General features: G+C 41.3%; 1 protein-coding gene across 5 annotated transcripts in view; it reads right to left on the bottom strand.

Annotated features, from left to right (window-relative positions):
- Window positions 1-24,472, bottom strand: part of USH2A (usherin) — a 457,494-nt gene that overhangs the window by 399,349 nt on the left and 33,673 nt on the right. For all 5 annotated transcript variants that reach the window (XM_081185934.1, XM_081185935.1, XM_081185936.1 and 2 more), the window contains exons 4-9: window positions 18,811-18,946; window positions 16,252-16,315; window positions 14,097-14,391; window positions 11,531-11,715; window positions 7,454-7,675; window positions 5,401-5,494 (exon numbers count right to left, since the gene is read on the bottom strand). In XM_081185934.1, coding sequence (XP_081042060.1) covers window positions 5,401-5,494; window positions 7,454-7,675; window positions 11,531-11,715; window positions 14,097-14,391; window positions 16,252-16,315; window positions 18,811-18,946 — 996 coding nt within the window. The remainder of the gene's footprint in view (window positions 1-5,400; window positions 5,495-7,453; window positions 7,676-11,530; window positions 11,716-14,096; window positions 14,392-16,251; window positions 16,316-18,810; window positions 18,947-24,472) is intronic.

The raw sequence follows: 24,472 nt of genomic DNA, 5'->3' as shown, positions 1-24,472 counted from the left end.
ATTTAGTTTGTTTTCACATGGTATCACAGGTCCTGCCAGAGTGCCTGGCGAATTCCAGATCCTATCAAATATTTATAATTAATCCCCACAAAGTACCATTTCACAATACTCATTCTAATTAAAAGGACAGTGTCAACTTGTATTTTTAAAAGACTTACTTCATTTTTGTGATAGACCATCATTTCAACTGCAGAGGTTCAACTTTTAAAATAAGTTGGTGAATCAAGCTGATTTTTAGCAAATGCTTTTAATCAGTCTTTTGACCACAAATACAAAACATGCTGAAGCCAACATCTTGTGATATCCCCCCCAACCTTTCTGTCTGTACACCTGCAAGCTTTTCACTCCTTTTTCAGAAACTTTGGTCTAATTATGCTGTTAAATGCCCTCTTACAAATCCACTGGAACAGTGTGAGCTTCATATTTGTTCAGGTTGCTAAAAGCAAGCCGCAATGTGTGATAAAGTCTAAAAATGAGAGATGGCTATGTTGTTTATCAAGCTTAAAAGGGGATGTTTCCATGCTACAAAAGAGTTTTCGCAATAAAGTAAGGAGGAGGATGAAATGGAGGCTTTGTGCATGAGGAGCAATGCCTTGACTTGGGCCTGGTAGTGCACATGCAGCCAGTGCAGTATCTTACGGATGGTGGCCCATGACCCCAGTGTACTTTCCTGCTTAATATATGGGCAGCTGCATTCTGCACCAGCTGCAGTTTCTTTCCTATCTCCAAGGGTGGCCCCATGTAGAACACATTGCAGTAGTTAAAACATGGGTTTATCAGAGCATGGGTTACTGATGCCAGGCTCTGCTGGTCTGGGAATGGCTGTAGCAAGTGAACCAGTTGGAGCTTAGCTTACCCACTACTGACCACTTAGGCAACCTGGACATCTAGTGACAGCTTAAAATCATGAACAATACAGATCTACTACGTAATTTTTATATACAGGAGTGGGCAGTACAGAAGGTCCTGACACATAGTATCTGGTATACTTGTCCACATGGTTCTACCATTACAGAATCAATCATGATCTCCCTTTCTTCTCTCCTCGCTAGCTTACTTTACACTGTAAGGTCCTTGGGGCAGGTGCCTGCTTACTTGCAAACAGGCAGGCAGTTTGATGGTGCTATGCTATTAATAATATAAACACAATATAGTCTTTTTTTGGTTATTTTATTCTCCATATGCTTTTTCTTTTGATCGTTTACATTAGAAAATCCTATAAAACAAAACAAAAAGGGGGGAGGGGTAAGAGGAAGAAAACGCAAAGGGGAAAAACAGAAAGAAAGAAATCAAACAATATTTCTGTGTTTGCCACGGGCTTCGTTGAAGTGCTCTGACTGAAAGCAGCTTCAAAGGTTCCTGTGGCAGAGAGAGTATGAACAAGGTTCTGCTGGGACACTACATCTGTGCCCTCAACCCTTTGCTTCTCTAATGTTTGGCAAAGTCAGTAAAAAATATTCCTTTTCATACCTTCCAATGTCAAGAACTGGAACATTATCAAGGTTTAACTTTGCCATCGCTTGCCAAATTGACTGCAATGTAATCCACAAAAGCCAGTGTTTATTGAGCATTATTTTAATGGTTAGCAGGACTCAGTGAAATTGAAGCATTTTTTCCCCCTTTTTGGAATATATCCAGCTCTTTATAGAAAAGAAAAAAGAAGAAGAACAGCAGCAACAGGACTTTGCTTCTGTTTCCAGTAGAAAACAACAAGTTTGTACTCAAACCCCTTCATATTTTATTTCAATTAAACAATATAAAAAGCATTGCAATGTGTTTTTGAGTAAGATGGTTTCTGGCTATGAAACCCAATCTATTACACTTGCAGGTAAAAAGTTTCTTCCAAAGTAGAAAGTGAATCCAACAAGGGAAGGGGTAAAAACAAAACAAAATATGAATGATGTTATTATGATTATTTTCCACACTTTCCACTGTTGCTTTTCCCGTTCCTCCACACTGAATGGCAGAAATTGGCATGTATTCCACTCAACTGAGCAAATCCATCCCTTCTGATACACTATTGTTTTCTCTGACAATTTGGCAAGGCAGACTTAATGCCAAATACACTGCAATACTCATTAAGGCGGGGCCAAACCCCTGCCCCTTTCCCCGCATGTCCTGAAAATTCCTCCCATGCAAGAGGCACTGGTTTTCTGCTGCTTCTGTGTGAGGGGGAAATTTAGGGTAGATGCTTACCTTGGTTAACTGATGAGTTGAGCAATTGTGGGGTGTGTTGTTGTTTTTTTTGCTGGGGGGTGTTGCTTGCTTTTATAACTTAAAATGAAAGCCCCACATCCTATGAGTTTCTCTATGTGCTACCAGGAATACATCGAGAATGGTGTGATACAATGTGATGCTGTCACTCCCAAGGCATCAAATGAGAATATAGAAAAATAGGAATATGAAAACACAGGGTGCTGCCTTATATTGAGTTAAACCACTGGTCCATCTAGCCTAGTTTTGTCTACATTGGCTGGCAGGAGGTCAGCAGGGTTTCAAGCAAGGAACCTGACTCAGCTGTACCAGGAGATGGCAGGGATTGAGACTGGGATTTCAATCCACCACTGAGCTATGGCACTTCACATCCCACACAATAAAACATTATGTGGCATCACTTCCATGCCAGTAGGTAGCTGCAGAGAGTCTCATGCCGCTGTGAGCACAGGGCTTTTTTGGCAAGGCAAAAAACAACATTGAATTGGAAAACCTTCAGCCAACTCATGAGCTAAAGTAAGGTTACTACAAAACTGGTTTCCTATAGGAATGTTTACTACAAATTGCAAAACTCCTGTCTATTTTTTTATTTAGGATATTTGGAATATGAAGTATATAGATAGGCAATGTGCAGTATTCTGTAAAAGTCTACTTTATTTTAAATACATACACAAATCTGAGAACACTTTGCAACTTCCCCATACAGCTTCCACTGGCAATTTAAAACATTATTTGCCCAAGCTTTTTGCCGATGGAAATCTGGGTTTTACCTTGTTCCTGTTTCTATGCTCTAGTGGTTTTATTGTCATCCTTATGTTTTAAGCTGTAGATAACTGATACTATTTTTTTATCCCTCTATCGCATGTTGCTCTGAGCATTCTATCAGAGATTGTGATTTTATAATTTTCTGTTTCTTGGAAATGCATTCTTCACGGCGAAAACAAACTGCCTTGTCCTTCAATACAGCTGGCAGAACAAGGAGGACTGTAGCTCAATCATAGAGCTCAATTTGCATGCAGGAGATCTCAGGTTCAATCCCTGAAAATCCACTGAAAAGAATCAGGCAGCAGGTGGTGTGAGAGATCTCTACATAAGACTCTGGTCAGCCACTGTCTGTCAGGAAAGACAATACTGGACTAGAGGGGAAATGGTCTAATCTGGTATAAGGCAGCTTTCTGTATCCTACTGCATACAGGCTGCGTATACACTGCACACACACCCCAACTGTAGTATGTGAAGGATCCTGGGAACTGTAGCTCTGTAGTTCTCAGAATCCTTTGAGCAGGGGGAAGATGGTTTTAAACATGTGGTGAGCATACAGCAATACAGTGGTACCTCGGGTTACATATGCTTCAGGTTACATATTCCGCTAACCCAGAAATAGTACCTTGGGTTAAGAACTTTGCTTCAGGATGAGAACAGAAATCGTGCTCTGGCGGCGGCAGCAGCAGCAGGAGGCCCCATTAGCTAAAGTGGTGCTTCAGGTTAAGAACAGTTTCAGGTTAAGAACGTATCTCCAGAACGAATTAAGTACTTAACCTGAGGTACCACTGTATTCTTCTCTCTAGGATTGAAAAAGAAATGAGAGCAACAGCAGCTGGACCTAGCAGAGGTGAATTAAGTTACTGCAGGATGGGGTTGAACGCATTATTGTATAAAAGTATAATGCAGTGGAAGGGAGTGGAAAGAGAAATCAGTTCTATAACTGGGTATTTCCTGGCGGAAATGAGATATCTGTATTAGGGTTGCCATATGTCTGGGGAAACCTGGACATGTCCTCTTTCAGAAGGCCAACATGCCCATCTGGGTGGATTTTTACACTTTAAAGGAAATGTCTAGGGTTGGGGGGCGGTTGGGCTCCAGCTTGGGCAGCTTGGGTTTGGGCTGATCTGCACGCTGCAGCCACTGCCAGACCAAGCCAGGAAAAGAGGTGCACAGGCATGCCAGTGGCCCCACACACACATATTCCTCATTCCCCGGCTTGGGCTGGCAGCAGCTCAGGCTCCCCTCTTTTATGTTCTTCAAGATACGGCAACTCTAATCTGCATACATATTTCACTGATATGTGTAATACTTTCTACAATCAAATCTTTGCACTTCTTCCAGAGATATGAATATCTGAGGAAAAATCTGTCTGGCCTTCAAAGTCCATCTGCTTAATTTTGCATTGTCATCTTATTTTTTTAAATATTATGCAGATCCTGTATGCATTTGTTCATATTAAGTCTACTCACACAGTGCATGGATTTTGTAGTAAATCATAAATAACAAAACTCATGCCAAAGCACTACTACAAATTGCCAATAGTGGCCAGCAGGGCTTCACATGTGGGACTTCACTGCTCTTCCATCTTCCAAATGCAGTATATCACAGCTGCTTACTGAGAGGGGGAGGGGCAGAGCAGTGTAGGCTCTGTGCAGTGTAGGTGCTGCAGTGAAGTCATTCTGATGCTCCTGCCACTGTATCAATAGTGTATCCACGCCATACCAAACTCCTCCTAGTTGCACCTTTTCTTTTGGTTAGTGGCAGCAACTTATGTGTGGAAAATGGAAGAGCAATGCTACCCACACAGCCCCACCAGTCACTACTGGCAAGTGCATTGCGGACATTCATACAACATTCACAGGTCCCTATAATATTAAAGATAATAACTGGCAAGTAGAATCCATGGAGGTCAACAGAAAATTTATGACAATTTCACCACACAATCACCTGTAACTGAACTACAGACTTTATCTTCATCTTGCCCAGAGCAGCCCAAAGTGACTTACAAGCTAATGCTTGTAGAGTAGTTCGGGGGGAGGGGGATACAGATACTGGTAGCACACTGGAAGCTGAAATAGCTATGAGCAGTAGCCAACACTGAACCTCTGTGGTGTAGAACTGGAGTCTCACTAGCCAGATTGTACCATTAAAGCATCAGTGAATCCCTCATCATTCTTTCCTGTGTTTGGCAGGGTCGAGATTTGCTCCTCCAGCAAACAAAGTTGTTTGTTTGTTTGTTTTTTTACAACAATAAAAAAGCATAACACCAGACAGCAAAATCATAACAAGTTAAAAACAAGTTAAAAGCACATTTAAAAAATTAAAAACTAAACATCAATAGACCATTATGGAGGGTGTACTCTTAATTGCCTTCAGATTCAGATTTGAGAACTTGAGAACTTGAAATTTAAAGGAACTCACATTGTTGCCTTCTGTATAGCTTTCCTTGGAGCAAAGACATCTGTATGGGTTAATACTTGTGTCACAGCGATCAGCGTGGCCAAAACAGTTACACCTGTACAACAGATCAGATTCATTTTTTATATATTCAGTCATCACAAAACAAAAGTTTAGCAGTATGAAAGTTACACAAAATCAAGCTATTTAGAAAAGTGAATTGATGTATCATTTGAGAGGGCATCTCCCTGTTATTTGTACACTATCATGAAAGTAATTGCCTGCTTCTGTTAAGGATAACCATCTCAGAAAAGGGCCCTTTAAGTGTAGTAACCATTTCATGTCTCTTTCCATTCAGCATTTATAAATGTCAAGTAAATGCTGCTTTACAAGGGAGTAAATTGACAGTACATGTAGACCAACTATTAAGTGATCAAACATGCATTATGTGCTTTCATTGTATACTATGCAGATGTAAGGCTCTAATTATTTATTACAGTTAGCACCTGTTCGTTCAGCATTAACCTTTCAATCTGGAACACCACAACTCCTTAAAAGGACATGGAGTATATGTACATATCTGTTATTTTATTTTATATCATTTCCCTTCTCCAGGCTACCAGAACAAAATTTAAAATATCATTTTAAAAAAAGCCCCAGATAATTAACATACAAGCCCTCTTTAGTCAGGACAAGAGGGTTAAAGGAAATATCTATGGAGAAGTAGCAAGAACAAAACTGCCCCTGCCTCTGCTCCATTGCAGTTGCCCTTCCTCCCAGATGTTTAACTTAATTATGACACCTGAACAGGGGTATGGGGAGTGGTAAAATGCCTAACATCATCCTTATTTTTATTTTTATTTTTAATGACAACTTTTGGGAGATGCAAGGGGACCAGAAAACCTTTGTAAGGGTAGGTGAGGTCCACAGGTTCACCAGCTCTACATGACAGGAGAGGGACGTGAGGGTCCTGCCACAAGTAAAAGCCTACATGCCGAAGTCATAGGTGAATCAGTTCCTACTCGTATTTAATTTTTGCTGGATTGTACTCTCTCTATTAAAACACAAGGGCCTAGCGCAGAGAATCATGCTTAAGTCCCATTGAAGTTAAAGGAGCTTAACTTAGTTTCTATTAATTCATTCCATTGGACTTTAATTGAATTTAAGATCCCTCCAGCCCTTGGGGCGAAAAAAGTACACTTTAGGGGGTTACTTATTGCGACTTCAGAGTTGCTCTTATTGTTCTTTGGGGTGGAATCCACACACAGAAACAGACACACACATTATTTTAAAAGTTATTATATATACCATTATACCACTATATACCATTTCAGACTGCATGCTACAGTAATATAGAAGAAAAACTGTGTTTATTTAATTTATCTATTTAAAAAATATATACATCCTGCCTTCTCTAAAAGTCCAAAGAATGCACAAAACCAATTGAGATGCAACATTAAATTGAAAACAAAACACTATATCCACACATTTTTCTCACTAAGAAAAGCTGATTTAATACATATTCTTTAAAACATAAATCCCAAAGTAAAAAAAAGAACACATCTTTTACTGGAGACTCAGTCATTACTTAATTTGCATTTTATTTACAGGGTGTAATTATGCCTTCAACAAGACTTCTGACTTAACATATACAATAAAGTTGTCAGTCATAGATAATGCAACACTTTCGCTGACAGAAGCCTCATTTTTAAAGGGAAAAACCAGCTAAGACAAAGAGTTTAGTTCATTATTAAGACCATTACAACTGCCATATATGGGAGTCCATAATAAAAAATGGAAGCACCACTAGAGCAAAGCTTCAATCAGGCTTTCAATCAAACATACCTGTTTCTAAGAGTTAGCAAATCCAGAATGTAAAAGCACTATTGATGGATAAAAATTGGTTAAAGATTATTTTGTTAAGTTAGATTTTTATCTGATGTAAGGCAAACCTATTTTGAATCTGAAATCAATGCTACGAAGTACATCTTCTCCTCATTTGAATGAGTATAAATCCACAGTGAGTCGTTTACTCTCAAATATACTTCATTTTTAATACAAACTGTGAGTAGCCTACCTCCCACTGACAGTAATTTCGTCAACTCCATAGTATCTGTGTCTAAAGTTAACTGAAGGTACAGCAGTATGATATTGGCCAAGTAGATGAATCTTTACTGCCGAAGCTTTGACAAACTCCTGAAGTGCTGGGGTATTGTAGAAGTCGTTGTATCCTGGCCGGCGATTTGGTTCCGGTGTGAGAACGCTGAAAGTAACATTTCCATGGGAATATGGAGTAATGCTGTTGATGTAATAATAAATAAATAAAATAAAAACAGCTAGTTATAATTATTTAATTATTTGGTTATTGTATATTGCTTTTCATCAGGCATGACCTCAAAGCATAACAGGATATATAAGATCCATAAAGTAGAATTAGAAACAAGTGGAAATCAATTTATATACCTATTAAGCGGTACAAAATAATAAATCCTTTACTTGATTAATTCTTTAAAAGCAAAGGATTTATTATTTTGTACCATTTAAAAGATTCCCAGGATTCCTTGGGGAAAGCCATGACTTCTTAAAGTGGTATAATACTGTTATAAACATATAGTGCAGATGGAGCCTTAGTAAGTTTGATTTATATCTTTAGGACAAGCAAGTAACACATTCTGTTAATTTCTTCTTTAAAAATACAACAGGGTAGCTTCTTGTTCACTACCACGTAATGTTTCCTGTGGTACAATGAATATACACAAGTCTTTAGAGGGTATTTTTATATTAGGTTCACTGTACATCGTCCCTACATAACATCGCTCACTTCAATCACTTCCTATTATCATTTATGTCTTGTAATTGAAGGGAAAACAATGTTCCATTATAAAACATTTATGGCAGCATTTCACACATTGGCTCTTGAATTCCTTTTCTAAGATGCACTAATTTTTCTGTTGGAGCGTTATTGTGGTTGTTTTTTAAAAAAATAAACCCGTTTTTTGATTATTATTTTTTAAAACATTATTCATTGCTCAGCCAATGAATTTGGCTATCTCCCCCACCCCACCCGATTTCAACTGAATGCAAAATATATGTTTTGCTGAAAATGAATTGTACCCTCAATGACCTCTTATTCCTCCCTTAGAATGTTGAATCGTGAAAGCCCAGAGAAAGATGCTGACACTTTAAAAGCCTAGCCGCCAAGACTGAAACAGCAAGAACAAAACAAAAATAACAACACCATCAAAACAAACAGCGACTGCACCTGGTGGAACATTCCCTCATGTCTTTTCAGACAAGCGCTACACAGGTCTGATGCTGACTAGGTTCTGAATTTTGCCAAGAGTTGGTTGCAGCTAGACAGTTATGGCTGAACGCAAAATCCCCCAACCCCAAATAAAAGCTTTCATCGTGCTAACCAGACATAACAGTGACTGCCTGGGCTAAGGGCAAATGTGTAGCAGTAAGTCTTACAAGTCTCATAACTGTCTGATTGCACCAACTCTTGGCATAATTCAGAACCTAGTCAGCATCAGACCTGTGTAACACTTGTCTCAAAAGCCAGGTTTTTGTGTAGGAAGGTCTAAGACATATCGTCTCCTCTGCCCCTTTTTTGTGAGGTTTGCCAACCTCTAAAACTTCCAGTTTTAGCAGTCTTAGACCTGTCTACACAAAAACCGCTCAAGAAGAGTAACTAGGAAATGTTTGCAACCCCTCAGTTACTCCCCTTGCTTACTATGAGACTATTTCAGGCTACAGAACATCCTTACATCCACGAAACCTTGACTTGTCTCCTAGAATTCATCAAAGGCCATCCAGTCTTTTAAACAATTTGTATAGTGATCTTTTAATTAGATACAAATGCCTTTCACTAGAATCATTCAACACTTGGCCTTTGGGCCAGATGGCCCTCTTGGCCTAATTTCAGAAGCCTTCTTCAAGTGGCCAGACTTCTGGCAAGAGCAATCTAACCCTTCCCCAGCAGCTGGCTTGGGATTGACACTGAAATGGAGAGAGAAGGAGACAGGAAAAAGAGAAAGAGGGGGAGAAAGAGAAAAAGGGGTGGAAGAAGCAGAGAAATAAAAGATTGGCACCATCCTCTTCTAGCTATTGCCCTGCCAACTGTGTTCATGTGACCTCTAGAGATTACTCCAGAAGAAATGTATAAAGGTAAAGGTACCCCTGACTGTTAGGTCCAGTCACGGACAACTCTGGGGTTGCAACACTCATCTCACTCTATAGGCCAAGGGAGCCGGCGTTTGTTCACAGACAGCTTCCAGGTCATGTGGCCAGCATGACTAAGCCACTTCTGGCGAACCAGAGCAGTGCAGGGAAACACCGTTTACTTTCCTGCCAGAGTGGTTCCTATTTATTTACTTGCACTTTGACGTGCTTTCGAACTGCTAGGTGGGCAGGAGCTGGGACCAAACAATGGAAGCTCACATGGATTCGAACCACTGACCTTCTGATCGGCAAGCCCTAGGTTCTGTGGTTTAGACCACAGCGCCACCCACGCCCCTCTATTGGGTACAAGCTTTTAATATGCTGCTATTCTAGATAGGACGCGGGTGGCGCTGTGGGTAAAACCTCAGCGCCTAGGACTTGCCAATCGCATGGTCGGCGGTTCGAATCCCCGCAGCAGGGTGAGCTCCCGTCGTTCGGTCCCAGCTCCTGCCCACCTAGCAGTTCGAAAGCACCCTTAAGTGCAAGTAGATAAATAGGTACCGCTTTATAGCGGGAAGATAAATGGCGTTCCGTGTGCTGCTCTGGTGCCGGTTCGCCAGAGCAGCTTCGTCATGCTGGCCACGTGACCCGGAAGTGTCTGCGGACAGCGCTGGCTCCCGGCCTCTAGAGTGAGATGAGCGCACAACCCTAGAGTCTGTCAAGACTGGCCCGTATGGGCAGGGTACCTTTACCTTTTACCATTCTAGATAGGAATGTGAGGCTTAGTCATTCAATTGTCTCTAGAAGGAAATTGTGATGGAAAGGTTTGTTTTGCTGGGCAGGTTGGGTCACAAAATGTTATCTTTTTCTTTTTCCTGCCAGCAAACGGTTAACGAACGGCAGCTTCTGATTGACCAGGGTTCCAGGAGAGGGAGTTGAAAAGGAGAGGTTTTGGAGAGACAGGTTTTAGGTTGGGAGATAGGGAGTGAGAGGAGAGAGAGTTGGTTCTGGGTAGAAACATCTACTCTGAGGAATATATCAAAAGCTAGAGAAAGGAGTCTATGTGTGGTGTCCTGTGAGAGTAATAGGCCAGGAATTAACTAGGATGCTGTAGGATGCTGAGGCTGAGCCAGGAGAAGTAGAAGCTGGAAAGGTACAGTCTACTTAGGTCTGCATCTTTCTCCTGTCTCATTCCAGTCAGGAGGGGAGAGATTCTTCTACCAAAAGAAAAGACTCCCAAACCAGTTAAGAGGGGTGTGGTGATCCCTTGGGCCTGTTACTTGGAGTAGCTCAGGAGTAGAGGAGTCAAAGTGGTATGTAACTGACAGGAAGTACTGCCTTGTTTAAGAGCCAAAGTATTAATCTGCAACAGCTGTGCAACAACCGAGAAAGAACTGAAGTGAAATAACTGGAAATAAGCTGAGATTTTACCATTTAGTCTAAAACCTGTAACATCTGTCTGAAGCGAAGTAACTGAACATAAGCAACTGAAGTTTAAAAGAAGCTGTGCTTGATTAGAAGTCCATAACATCAGTTAGATTTAGTATAAATATTATTAGGTGAACGGTTACCTGAAATAACATTATAACCTGAGTATCCTTTGTTTTACCCACTTCGTGTCATAAACTTCCTTTGTTTAATAAAACCTTTCTTCTTTGTTTGATCAAATCCTGCCTGAGACTCCAAATCATTAAGTTTTCCCTCACACAAGTCCCCCACTAGATAATCTGGGGTAAATTGTACAAATTTATGTAACTGGTGTACTGTGAGGTAGTTGCACTATATTTTAGTGAGGGCCAGCCCAACGGCGCCAGGGTGAAAAAGTGCAGTTCCACCGATGCAGAAATCTCCAGGCCTCCTGACAACTGAGTCATTGCTGTGTACCAGGAAGAAGAGGGACAAGGTAGCAGGGAGATCAGCAAACATACTGGCAGGAGCACTGGATTGGCTCCACAAGTGCATTTGCACTCCACACAATGCTATTTGTTCATACCTAGGAAGTTGGAGGCAGTTCACAGAGTCAGGATATTCTAGGGACTCGTTGTTCTCCATTCCAAATGTACTGCAATCCCTTGCAAAGTACTGCCAGTCTTGCCAGTCAGAGTCACGCTGCTTTTTCCTTTGTATTCGTATTGCTTCGGGTTGTGGGCTGAAGAACTGAAGGATAATGTAAAACACCTACAAATCAACAGCAAAATGTGAAGTCATTTGGAATACCTTTATACATATTGGTCCTCGATTCAGCTGAAATTAGCTATTAAAGCAGGGGTCTGCAACCCGCGGCTCCGGAGCCGCATGTGGCTCTTTTACACCTTTGCCGCGGATCCGGGGCGGATACTAATGAGGGGAGGAGGCGCATTGTGCGCTCCGACACTCCCCACTGTGGCGGTTGCTGTACTGGCTGTGACATCGCAGGGGGGCGGTGCGTGCGTTAGTCACGCACCGTCCCGATGTCACCTTCCTGCCCGCCCGCCCACTACATTGTAAGGGGCATGTACGCTGGTCACTGCATTGAAAGGGGGCATGTACGCTGGTCACTGTTTTGAAGGGGAGTGAAGAACACACACACAAAAAAAGGTAACTTGTTAATTTAACGTTTATTTCTATGAGGAGGAGTAATTCTGAGGGGTCAAACAAATAAATAATAAAAAGTGACAAAAACGTTATTTTTATAATGACGAGTTTTGCGGCTCCCAGTTGTTTTTTCTTCGGAAACGGGTCCAAGTGGCTCTTTTTGTCTTAAAGGTTGCAGACCCCTGTATTAAAGCAACTATAGGAAGATAGGAAGGTGCATTATAAAAATTAAGACAAATAGAGAGAGAGAGGGGGTGGCGGCGGATTGGATGGGGGGAACCACCTCAAAGGGGAGCAGACCAGAGCTACTGCACTGAGGCGGCTCCTCAATGTGCCGCATAATCAGATGAGGCTATCAATGGCTACAAACCACAATCTCACCGATTTTCTGAGGTGGCATGTCTCTGAGCATTGGTGTTCAAGACTAGTTTTCTGGCTTCCCAGAAGTCTTTGGCTGGCCACTGTGAGAACAGGCTAGTGGACTAGATGGGACTTTGGCCTGATCCAGCTGGGTCTTATGCACTCTAAGAAGACAGCTCCATGTGTGTGGGGAGAGCAGTAATGTCCATTATGTTTATAATGCACTCCTTTGAGGGAATGTTTTGTTTTCCCTGAGTGCTGTAAGGCAAAAAGACTAGAAATTCTAAAATAAATAAATGGTAAACTTAGATCATGAAAGCATGCCATCGGAACTTGCTTGTAGAGACTGCCATTTGTTCCTCTCTGCTGATGATGGGTTATATAGACTTCAGACTGAGAATAATGGAAAAATGGACTATATGTGGATTTGCGGGCTTCTGTTGCCATTTGCAATGTAGGCTAATGCAGAAGCAATTGTACCAACAAGCGTTTTCATTCCCTGGGGAAGGCAAACCACAGAATAGGAATAGCTTTCCAAAGATAGTGTGAGGCATTCAACGCTACCTAGAGCTGCAAAGGAACTCCTGTAATGAGGATTCTGAAAACCAGCTCCAAATCCCATTTGAAGCTGTGTGTAGAAATAGAGAAATATTCCCATTTTCCCTTTTAAATAACTGGGTTTTGTGAGCATTCCCTTTAAGTGCATACAAAACCTATGGGACTTTGGTATATGATCTAAAAGAATGTTCACAAAACCATGATTATACTCCCACTTCACAAGCTAAATTAAGGGGAAAGGGAGAAAGCACAAAGCTTTTATCTTTGCTTGGAGGCAGTGGTGGAAGGAGCCCATAAAAGGCTCCACCTGAAAAAATGGCTGGTGAGCTTAAAAGCCAGCAGAGGGCCCAGGATGGGCTGTGTCCACAATGATTCTGATTGCAAGAATCCAAGCTATGTAGTTCTAAATGTCAAACACAGTCTTACCCCATCCCTAGTTGAGTATATCATGTACTAAAAAGGACCCCTGACCATTAGGTCCCGTTGTGGCCAACTCTGGGGTTGCAGCGCTCATCTCACTTTATTGGCCGAGGGTCATGTGGCCAGCATGACTAAGCCGCTTCTGGCGAACCTGAGCAGCGCACGGAAACGCTGTTCACCTCCCGCTGGAGCAGTACCTATTTATCTACTTGCACTTTGACGTGCTTTCGAACGGCTAGGTTGGAAGGAGCAGGGACTGAGCAAGGGGAGCCCACCTCGTCACGGGGATTTGAACTGCCGACCTTCTGATTGGCAAGTCCTAGGCGCTGTGGTTTAGCCCACAGTGCCACCCGCGTCCCTATATCATGTACTATGTCACATTAAATTCTTGGGAAATTCTCAGTCCAGCTGCCTTCATCAGAATTGAGTTCTTTTCATTTTGACAATCAACTATCACACCAGTGTAACAGAACATTATCTCCAATTCATTTGAAATTTCCTTGAACTAAGTGAGCAATGAATGTAAAGTAATTATGTTTAGCTTTTTGTGTTAAATTTTAACAAAAAAAAGGCAGAACAAATAAACCAATTCCCATTTTCATCTATAAGTGAATAGTATATTGCATAAAGAAATCTTAAAATCTTACCTGGTATTGTCCATTTTCTAAGTCTATTGCAATGGCTATCCCTCTGTTGAGTTGTTCAGTGGTGCTAAAGACAGATGAAATCCACGAAGTTCCAATATCATTATCATTGATGTAGCTCAAAGGATGAGCTTCGGGGTTTAGTCTGAGTACCCTGTCATTAGTCGTATCATCAGCACCATTAGGGATGCAGTACCTTTGCACCAAAGGGTGTACCCTGGGATGACTTCCAGGACAGCGACATTCTGACTGACTGTGAAGTTGAGGAAATTCTCCAGACCATACTTCAAAAATGTCTCTAGCATTAAAAAACAGATTATAAAAAAGAGTTGTGCACACAATAAAAAGAGCAGTAAGCCCTATTTGTAAAGACCCATCTGTAATTAGCCTTAACAGAAGCATGACTTAAAAGATGGCTGATAAAGCCAATTTAACTACATGGTTTTCTCTTTAAAAAGAATGTATTTTAAGAACGCTGTTTTTACATGACTTTATTCTCTGTTGGCATGAAACTACAAAGCTATTTTTATATGCTCATAAATATGTTGGAAGTTGCTTAGAGAACTGTCTGTTTGTTTCACAAGCAACTAACTAAGAAATTAATAATAGTAATAATAATATAGCAGTATGTGAATGACCCGCAGCATACCTTGGGCTTGCACCTCCTGCCTCTTATCTGGCACAGCCATGAGAATTGAGGCTGGCAGAAACTGCTTCTGTTTTCAAACTAACTAGAGCTTCCTATTACATCAACATTCTGGGAACTTTGGTTACTTTAAACCAGAAGTTTTCAACCTTTTTGAGTTCACGGATCCCTTGACCAAATACATGCTTTCTGTGGCACGCCTGTGGCACTCAGGAGCCCAGTTCTGTCACCCATTGCCTGCTGAGCTGGCAGCCTCTCACCCTTTTTCAAACACCCTCCCTTGTGGAGTGTTCCCTCAGGCTCTTCTCCTCTCCCTTCTCCTTGGGAGTCTTCCAGGCAGCTGCTGCTGCCGCACCCCCTGGTGCCTGCCCAAAGAGAGGTGCCTCCTTACAGCGCCCCACAGGAGCCTGGGAAGCCCCCCCCCCCGCCAGCCCCAGAGGTACCATTCTGCTAGGGAGCTTGTAGCCAGGGCTGCTGCAACAAACAGCTGTTCAAGCCTTTGGGAAGCAGAGATGCAAGAGGGCATCAGAGGAGGGAGGAAAGGAAAGAAGGATAGAGGCCAGTGTTGCCGGCTGCACCCATTACTATCATTCAAGGCACCCCAGGGTGCCACAGCACACTGGTTGAAAACCACTGCTTTAAATAAGCTTTGGCTACAAGCCAGGCTCATAAGCCACAGTGTTACAGGTTCCACATTATTAATAACAGTGTTAAAGTAACAACAATTATAAGAACTTAGGCTACAATCCTAGCCATGTCTCCTCAGAAGCCTGAATTGAGTGGGGCCCACTCTTAAGTGGGTAGGGTTATTATTGCAGCTATAATTGGTGTTCTTCTGGCACTATGTGTTTACATTGCATTTATGCATTCTATTGGAACTCAATCCAACCTACCTCAGGAGCAGTGCTAGAAAACAAAGGAATTCCCAATTGAGAAAAATAGAGACCCTTTGTTACATCCCCATAATTCACATGCCGGTATTATAGCAGGTCTTTATGCAAGATGGAAGGCTAGCCCTCTTTGAAAAAAGTTTGGACACCACTGGGAGGGTGATGGAGGGTCATACCCATAGTGCTAAGCTATTGAGTTTTCATTGCCCAAGTAGAAAGGAGATACTAATTATGGTTATGGGAGGCAAGGACAGGTTCCACATTCCTGGTAGCAGCCTGGTGTGGTGTCTGTGTGTGTTACTGCCAAAGGGAATCATGGTTCTGATATGCCTTAGGGAGATCTCTCTGTGAGTGGATGTTGTGCCAAAAGTGAGCTGGATCAAACCTTTGATCTTTCAGCATAAATTCCTACAATTTTATCAGCCTGCACACATGCAGTTAATTAAAAACCCTGTTGGAATCCATGTACATGCAGTTATAGTTCCAAATCTAATCTAGCCATTATATAAAGAAATATCCAAAAAGACTGGTTAAACTTCGAAGCAAACTTATCGTAGCTATAAGCCTTTCTCTCCTTTGATCATGTTACATTTGGGTTTTGTAAAAATGAAAATTTCCCCACCTGTTTGTAAGCGCCACTTGGTACAATCTAAAATCTTGCATCCTCCCAACAAATTGCTCTGAACCTGCGAAAATACATTATAAATAAATAATCCAGTCCCATCAACCAGAAAACAGCTCTGTGCTGCATGAGGGGATCTTAAATTCAGCACACAGAGATCTCTCTTGCACAATTACCTCTTCTGAATGAAACCATCTTGGTTCCGGACAAAACTATGGAGGGCAGTGACTTAATTTTTTTGATTAAAATGATTTATAATAACTTTATAGGAACATTTTGTACCTATCTCTTATCTGATTACAGAGGTGGCACACAGGCTGGCTCATTAGACAGAAGCAATGAGGCAGCCCATGTGCCACCTCTAATTAGAGAAGAGATACAGTAGGGACAACTGTAGCTGTCACTTTATGCAATAAAGGTGAAAGGTATGTTTTTAAAGATTTCTTTTTCTTCCACACAATTATTGTGTGTCTGGTATTCAAAAGTGACAGTGTCAACAAGAAGCACTTCGAAATGAGAATTTTCAACTCTTGATATATAGGAGCTGGATGGTTCTATTGGAATGAATCAAACATTTCTCCAAGCCAGATGCAGATATATTTAGGACTTAGCTCCAAATTGCAGTATGTTCTGGATCAGTGATACTCAGCCTTAATAAATCTGCAGGACCAATTCATCACCAAACAGAATTTAAGGGAGCTGCAAAACCACTGGCACCTTATATTGATGGCAATGTTCAGAACATGGTGAAAAATTATTTTATCTCCGCTTCACCAAATATTCAGCCAGGACAATTACAAAACATTTGGTATTTCTGTGATAATAACTCAGTCTTCATTTCCATTTCTTTTCCAAAGTTGCTTTTGTATTAATTGTTTTCAGTTGTCAAAGGAACTTGTAGATCACATTGCAAGGAACTCAAAACATTTACATTTCTAAGTCACCTTGTGGGGGAATGAATGCTGAGTTCAACAACCTATAGCAGGTGTCAGACCATGTGGTGGGCTGGTCTATATTTTTTTCTGGGGGGGGGGATCAATTCCTATGCCCCACAAATAACCCAGAGATGCATTTTAAATAAAAGCACACATTCTACTCATGTAAAAACACCAGGCATGCCCCACAAATAACCCGGAGGTGCATTTTAAATAAAAGGACACATTCTACTCATGTAAAAGCACACTGATTCCTGGACCATCCGCTGGATTGAGGAGGCGATTGGGCCATATCCGGCCCCCAGGCCTTAGGTTGCCTACCCCTGACCTACAGGCACCACCACACTTCTGACAGGATTCTGTTAGTGCTTTGCAAAACTGGAGCTCAGCCAGTTTTGGAACACACACCCTGAACAGTTTTGGACCAGTTTATTTAAAGGATCACCTATGCCCAGTCTGAGGAACTGCCATAAAATAATCGTTCCACATTTGTGAGGAATAGATCTTTTAGCATGGCAACACAATGGTACTCCTTTGCCTACTGACATCAGGCAGGACCTTCATTGTACTCTTTTCACTGCCTGCTAAAAACAGGTTCGGCGAAGAATTGATGCTTTTGAATTATGGTGCTGGAGGAGACTCTTGAGAGTTCCATGGACTGCAAGAAGATCAAACCTATTCATTCTTAAGGAAATCAGCCCTGAGTGCTCACTAGAAGGACAGATCCCGAAACTGAGGCTCCAATACTTTGGCCACCTCATGAAAAGAGAAGACTCCCTGGAAAAGACCCTGATCCTGGGAAAGATGGAGGGCAGAAGGAGAAGGGGACAACAGAGGACGAGATGGTTGGACAGTGTTCTTGAAGCTACCAACATGAGTTTGACCAAACTGTGGGAAGCAGTGGAAGACAGGAGTGCCTGGCGTGCTCTGGTCCATGGGGTCATGAAGAGTCGGACATGAAGAGTCGGACACGACTAACCGACTAAACAGCAACAAAAACAGGTTTCTTTAGGCAAGCCTACCCAGTAAAAACTGACATGTATTTGAATATGTAATTCTGGATTCACTGATGACTTTAGTTATATTTTGATTTTTTTAAAAAAACACCTTTGATTGTTATTGATAACTTTAATGTAATTTTTGGTAAACTGCTTAGAGGTTTTATTTACAGGAAAGTGGTATACAAATTTAGATAAATGAATAATAAACTTAGTGACATTAGCATTGAAGAATCCTGACATTTTCCTCTTCCAACGAGCTTCAGAGAAGATAAAAATGCCTCAGCTTCCCCTTCTTCCCCCACATTATCTTATGGTTGGCCACAGTAGCAATTCTGTGCAGTTCGGAGAAGAATAGAGGACAAGTCTATGCTTGCTGAAACTGGGATGGAAGAGGAATGAAAGGCACTAGTGCCTCCCTATCTCCAAACCTGGCAATGGTGTGACATTTCGAGATGAAAACATATGATAAAAGTAGATATTGAAGCAGGTGGAATAGCATTTTGTTGTCTAATTAAATATCTCTTGTGAAAGATAGTAGAATAACAGGTCATAAAGTCCAACCTCCAACCAATACAGGAAAGCCATACCACAGAATATGATCTTCCCTTAATACTCAGACTTACCATTTAAATTTTGCCCAATTCGCCATTTGCCATCAGCAGAGGGATCTGCAATTAACCCAGCAAGAATTCTGGAGTCAAAAGCTGTGTTGTCATCTTCCAAACCATTTATAAAGAAATTGATTCTTCTGTGGTGAACCTATAAAATTACATTTGGAAGGAAAAGCCCTTATTATTGTTTTTTTAAAAATGAAACAAAATACTCAGTCTAATCTCATCTGTTATTTACTGCCTTGTGTGGAATGCAGTGTGCCATTGTTTCAGTTAAATCACCAGAACACCACCTTATACTTTTTTCTAACCAATCCCTGTTAGAGATGATACAACTACTGAAAAGGAAAAGTCCTTCAATGGGTAAATTAAACATGAACCAGGGTAACATTTATCCTATAACAAGATAACATTTAGTATCTTCTTTGTCCCATGTGCATCACCAAATAACACTGATATAATTGAACACCAATGTTATATAGCCATGTGTAGATACTAATCTGAATTATTACTGTCAGTATTCTGATGATAACAAATAAATTGTAGGCAAGCATAGTTAATTATACTGGTATGTCATTGATTGATAACTTCTCTTTCATCATGCATCTGCGTGCTAACCAGATGCAGAGATGGAAACTCCCTGCTTCCTAGATTCCAAGATGGCAATAAGTAATGCAGGATAATTCTTCTTCCTGTGTGTGTGTGTGTGTGTGTGTGTGTGTGTGTCAGGAGATATTTGAGTAGATTGGAAGCCATTGCTCTTAAAGAGTCCATATCTGTTCAATCTTCTTACTTTAAGAAAGGTGTTCATGGATCAACTCTTCAGATTTTCTTAAAGGTCTACCATCATGGAAGACAGTAAAAGACACTGAATGGTGTCAAAGGACTGCTCACCCCCAAAAGCCCCTCCTAAGACCAGGAGAAAAACATATGGAGGTACTTACTCATAGAATCATAGAGTTGGAAGGGACCCCAAGGGTCATCTAGTCCAACCCCCTGCAATGTAGGAATCTCAGCTAAAGCATCCATGACAGATGGCCACCCAGCCTCTGCTTAAACACCTCCAAGGAAGCACAGTCCACAACCTCCATCTACAGCTGTTCTTCTTTTCCACCATGTGTCAAGACTGTGCATGCAATGTAGTGATGATAATCAAAGTATTCACAAACATTTCGTACATTATCAAATGTTTAAAATGCTTCTCAAGCATTTATATTGCTGCAATGCTTACCGGGGTCCTATAAGAGTAAATGAATATGTAATCATTCCCTACATTTGTTGCATCTGATACCTTAGATAAAACACACATCTTTAATTTCATTTCTTTTTTTAGCAGATGGTGACAATTTAAATTTCTTGCCGAAGGTCCCAGGGTGGGTTACAACATTACAAACAGGTTTAAAAACTTAGTTACAAAAAAAATATGCAATTCCAAAACATGAGGTGGGGGCTGAAAATATTCATCTCAGGTGTCAAAGGACAGGGTAGGGGGGTACATCTTCAGCATTCACCAAAAGCTACCGTATTTTTTGCACCATAACACTCACTTTTTTCCTCCTAAAAAGTAAGGGGAAATGTCTGTGCGTGTTATGGAGGGAATGCCTACAGGTGGCATGCCTACAGATTTTCCTCCTCTAAAAACTACGTGTGTGTTATGGTCGGGTGCGTGTTATAGAGCGAAAAATACGGTATATAATGAAGTTGTCAGACACACCTCTGGGGGAAGGGAGTTTCATAACTTAGGAGCTGCCACAGAGAATGCTGTATTCTGGGCCGCTGCCACCCTGAGTTTCTGTGGGCAGTGGAACTATCAAAAGGACCCACTCTGCTGGTCTTAACAATCAAGAGGGTGTGTGTGTAAGTTCTCTCCCTCCCTCCCTCCCTCCCTCCCTCCCTCCCTTAACCTAAGGCCACATGCCAATGATGGGTAGGGCAAAAAGTAAGTGTGGCCATCCCACACAGACACATGCACAGGATGCATAGAGGCATACACACAACCCTTGTCAGCTGATCCGTACAGATCAGCTGAGGGGAGTAGTTATTGTTTCCTCCTCACCCATCAGACTGATCATCTAATGAGCAAGGAGAGGGTGATTTTCAATCCTATCATGCTGCACAAAGCAGCAGCAGCAGTAATAGCATGTGGTTTGTCTATTTTCTTTTATCTACTTTATTGCCACCATAGAAATTGGTGGGGTTTGGGGGAGTCATAGAAAATTGCTTGAGGTGGGCAAATCAGACCTGCAGGCAAGTGAGTGGTGTAGGCATTAAGTTGACCTGCAACTGAGACACAGAACATAAACAAGAACAAAAAGAAAACACTTATTATACGGCATAATATATTATTAAAGACCAAGAGATATTGTAGCAAAAGCTTACCGCCTACTACACCCTCATTTGTACTTATTTCTTCATAGGGGGACCGAGGCTTGGCAAGAGTGGCTTAGCAATGGGTAAAGTAAAGGTAAAGGGACCCCTGACTATTAGGTCCAGTCGTGACTGACTCTGGGGTTGCTCATCTCACTCTATAGGCCAAGGGAGCTTCCGGGTCATGTGGCCAGCATGACTAAGCCCTTCTGGAGAACCAGAGCAGCGCCGAAGGTAAACAACGCCGTTTACCTTCCCGCCAGAGTGGTACCTATTTATCTACTTGCACTTTGACGTGCTTTTGAACTTCTAGGTGGGCAGGAGCTGGGACCGCGCAACGGGACCTCACCCTGTTGTGGGGATTCGAACCGCTGACCTTCTGAGAGGCAAGTCCTAGGCTCTGTGGTTTAACCCACAGCACCACCCACATCCCTTGGCAAAGGGTACCTAGTCATTTAATGCCATTGGTCAGATTTGAACCAGGGACACAGTCCTGATTCATAGTTCAGTTCTTTAAATACTTTGCTGTACTAGTTTTCTGAGTGGAATAGGTTTGATAAGATCAGCAGCACCATTCCAATAACCACTGTTTTATCATGCTTCTTTGTACATACACACAGTCATGAAAATGTGGTGTTTGTGAGCTGCTTCAGAATATTGGTTGCGCCTCTCTGGAAGTTCTGGGATGCATATTGTCCCTTCACATGGGACACACCAGTCATGATGATGCATGTAATGTGAAACCCAGCCAAATGGGTGGGGTATAAATAACATTATTATTATTATTATTATTATTATTATTATTATTATTATTATTATTATTATTATTATTATTTCCTACCCATTCTGTCTTTTCTGATTAAAATACTTTCTTTCTTTTATGAGTAGATATTGGCATGGATTGCGTTTATAGCTCACAGTTCTCTCTGCATCACACTAAGAGCATTGCAACTAACATGTCCAGTTCTTAGTCAAGAATCTGAAAGGTCTGCCAATCTATAACTGGGGCGTGGTGAATTGAAATGAGTTGCCAACAATCCCTCAATGGTGCATTCAGATGAAACATTTAAGTTGAAGTAGTTGGCTTTTAGCCATGTTTTACCCAAGAGGGTACATATGATGTTGTAATACTACTGGGAGGAAGTCATGGGGTAAAAGCCGTATTAGCCCTGAATAGCTGCTTAATCCAGCATAGCGTGTCAGTCTCCTCTAAAGGTAGTTATGAGTTTTGAAACAGGGTGAAATTTTATAACCAAATTTTTGGTCTGATGTTGAAAATTAAGATTTCTTTAAAAGCAGGAGAAAATGGGGGAAAGAAACTGCAGTAATATTTATTACCTTGTGGCCAGATCTTTCCATTTTTATTAAGTACAACAGGTACTCTCAAAAATCATTCTGGCAATTCAATGACTCACTCATGAACTAGGAACAAATGTATCCCAATGAAGAGAGGGCCTCTTTTTTAAGATAGAAAAAATCAGTTACTACTATGTTTAAAGGTAAAGGGACCCCTGACCATTAGGTCCAGTCGTGACTGACTGGGGGGTTGCAGAGCTCATCTCGCTTTATTGGCTGAGGGAGCCGGCGTACAGCTTCCGGGTCATGTGGCCAGCATGATTAAACCTCTTCTGGCGAAGCAGAGCAGCACACGGAAACACCGTTTACCTTCCTGCCGGAGCGGTACCTATTTATCTACTTGCATTTGACGTGCTTTCGAACTGCTAGGTTGACAGGAGCAGGGACCGAACAACAGGAGCTCACTCCATCGTGGGGATTGAACCACCAACCTTCTGACCAGCAAGTCCTAGGCTCTATGGTTTAACCCACAGCACCACCCGCGTCCCTACTACTATGTTTAGTTCAGAGCTAAACAATATAATAATTGCTATTGGAAAGTTTAGATGATTCAAGGGACATCACCACTCTTCAAAATCAACAGACATGCGACTGAAACAACTGCCTATTGCTTCTCTTGTACTCTGGAAAGCCCCATGCACACTGGTAGCGATACACACACTCACACATCACAAGGGTTACTCATATGCAGAGCACCTTGCTGCACTCATAGCCAATGCACATCTGAACATACATCCCCATAAATATTATGAAGCTCACCCAGATCCCTCTGAACTACTAACTGGATGTATCTTTTGATGTGCATGAACAACCCCTTCCACATCCAGGTGCCAACAACTGCCAAGCATAACTTCAACTTTGATGAATTACTTGTTCATGTTTTAATAAACCTTGAAAAATATTTCTGTATGAAAGTTGTTAGCTTTTACCAGTGAACAGCTTGTTTCAAAGAAGAGGTTGGAGAGCCTGGGGTTTTAAAGCTTTTGTTGTTGTTGTTGTTCTTGCTGCTGCTACTGTTCTTGCTGCCAGTTTGTGAAAACCTATTTCCATTTTGCATAAACAGGTACTCATGAGTTTAAAGGGATGACTGCTGAATCGTCTCTCCAAATAGATGCTGAGAGAAGCTAGAGTGCTTTAGTCTGCCTTGATATCCACTCTAATCAAATCAAATGGGACTGGAATAATTGCATCCTAGAAACAATGAGTGTATAAGGACAAACAAAAGGCTTATGAAAAGCCAGAATAATTTGGTGCAGAAGCTAGGCCCTGAAAAATTCATTTGGAAAATCAGAACATGAGCATTCAAAATCCCATTCCACTGTCAATAAAGCTACATACATTTCTGACCAATATAAACAGCCACAGTTATCTAGAAATCTAAGCCTGAATGGTTATCATTAGTGCTTCAGGCACCCTTGGCTGCATTACTATTTTAACTAAGAAAATGTGAAATGAATAGAAAATTGATTTTTATGGAGACAAATTCTCCTTCCTTAAATAAAAATAAATAAAAACAGATGCTGGGGTTTATTATTTTTATTTCCAGAAGCAGTCAATATTGTCCAAATTTGAGATATATGGAATCATTGCCCTTCCGCTGAAGAAAAATCTGAAGGGTATTATCATAATGGCTAGGCAGTGCGATTTGGTTCAAGAAAGTTCTCGCATATGGGAATTTTCCTACTCACAGAACATCACTCTCATTTGGTGTTAGCTTTTATCTATTGACACAACAATGCACAATGAACATGTGAATATATTTTTTTATTTCATTTTAATACAAAGTCTGTATATGGGAGGGGAGAATATGGGGGGGGTATGAGAGTGTGTGGCTTGCAATGATTTTCTTTTTTCCATCACACATTTTTTTTACAGCCTGTTACTGTCCTTTTGGTGTTTGACTGTTATCATTATAAAAGATGCAGCCTTTTCTGCTTTGTTATTTGTAGCA

The sequence above is a fragment of the Podarcis bocagei genome (genome assembly GCF_964188305.1).
Source record: "Podarcis bocagei genome assembly, chromosome: 3".
NCBI lineage: Eukaryota > Metazoa > Chordata > Lepidosauria > Squamata > Lacertidae > Podarcis > Podarcis bocagei.
Note: the sequence above shows the minus strand (reverse complement) of the source record. Positions and strands in the feature narration are given on the sequence as shown.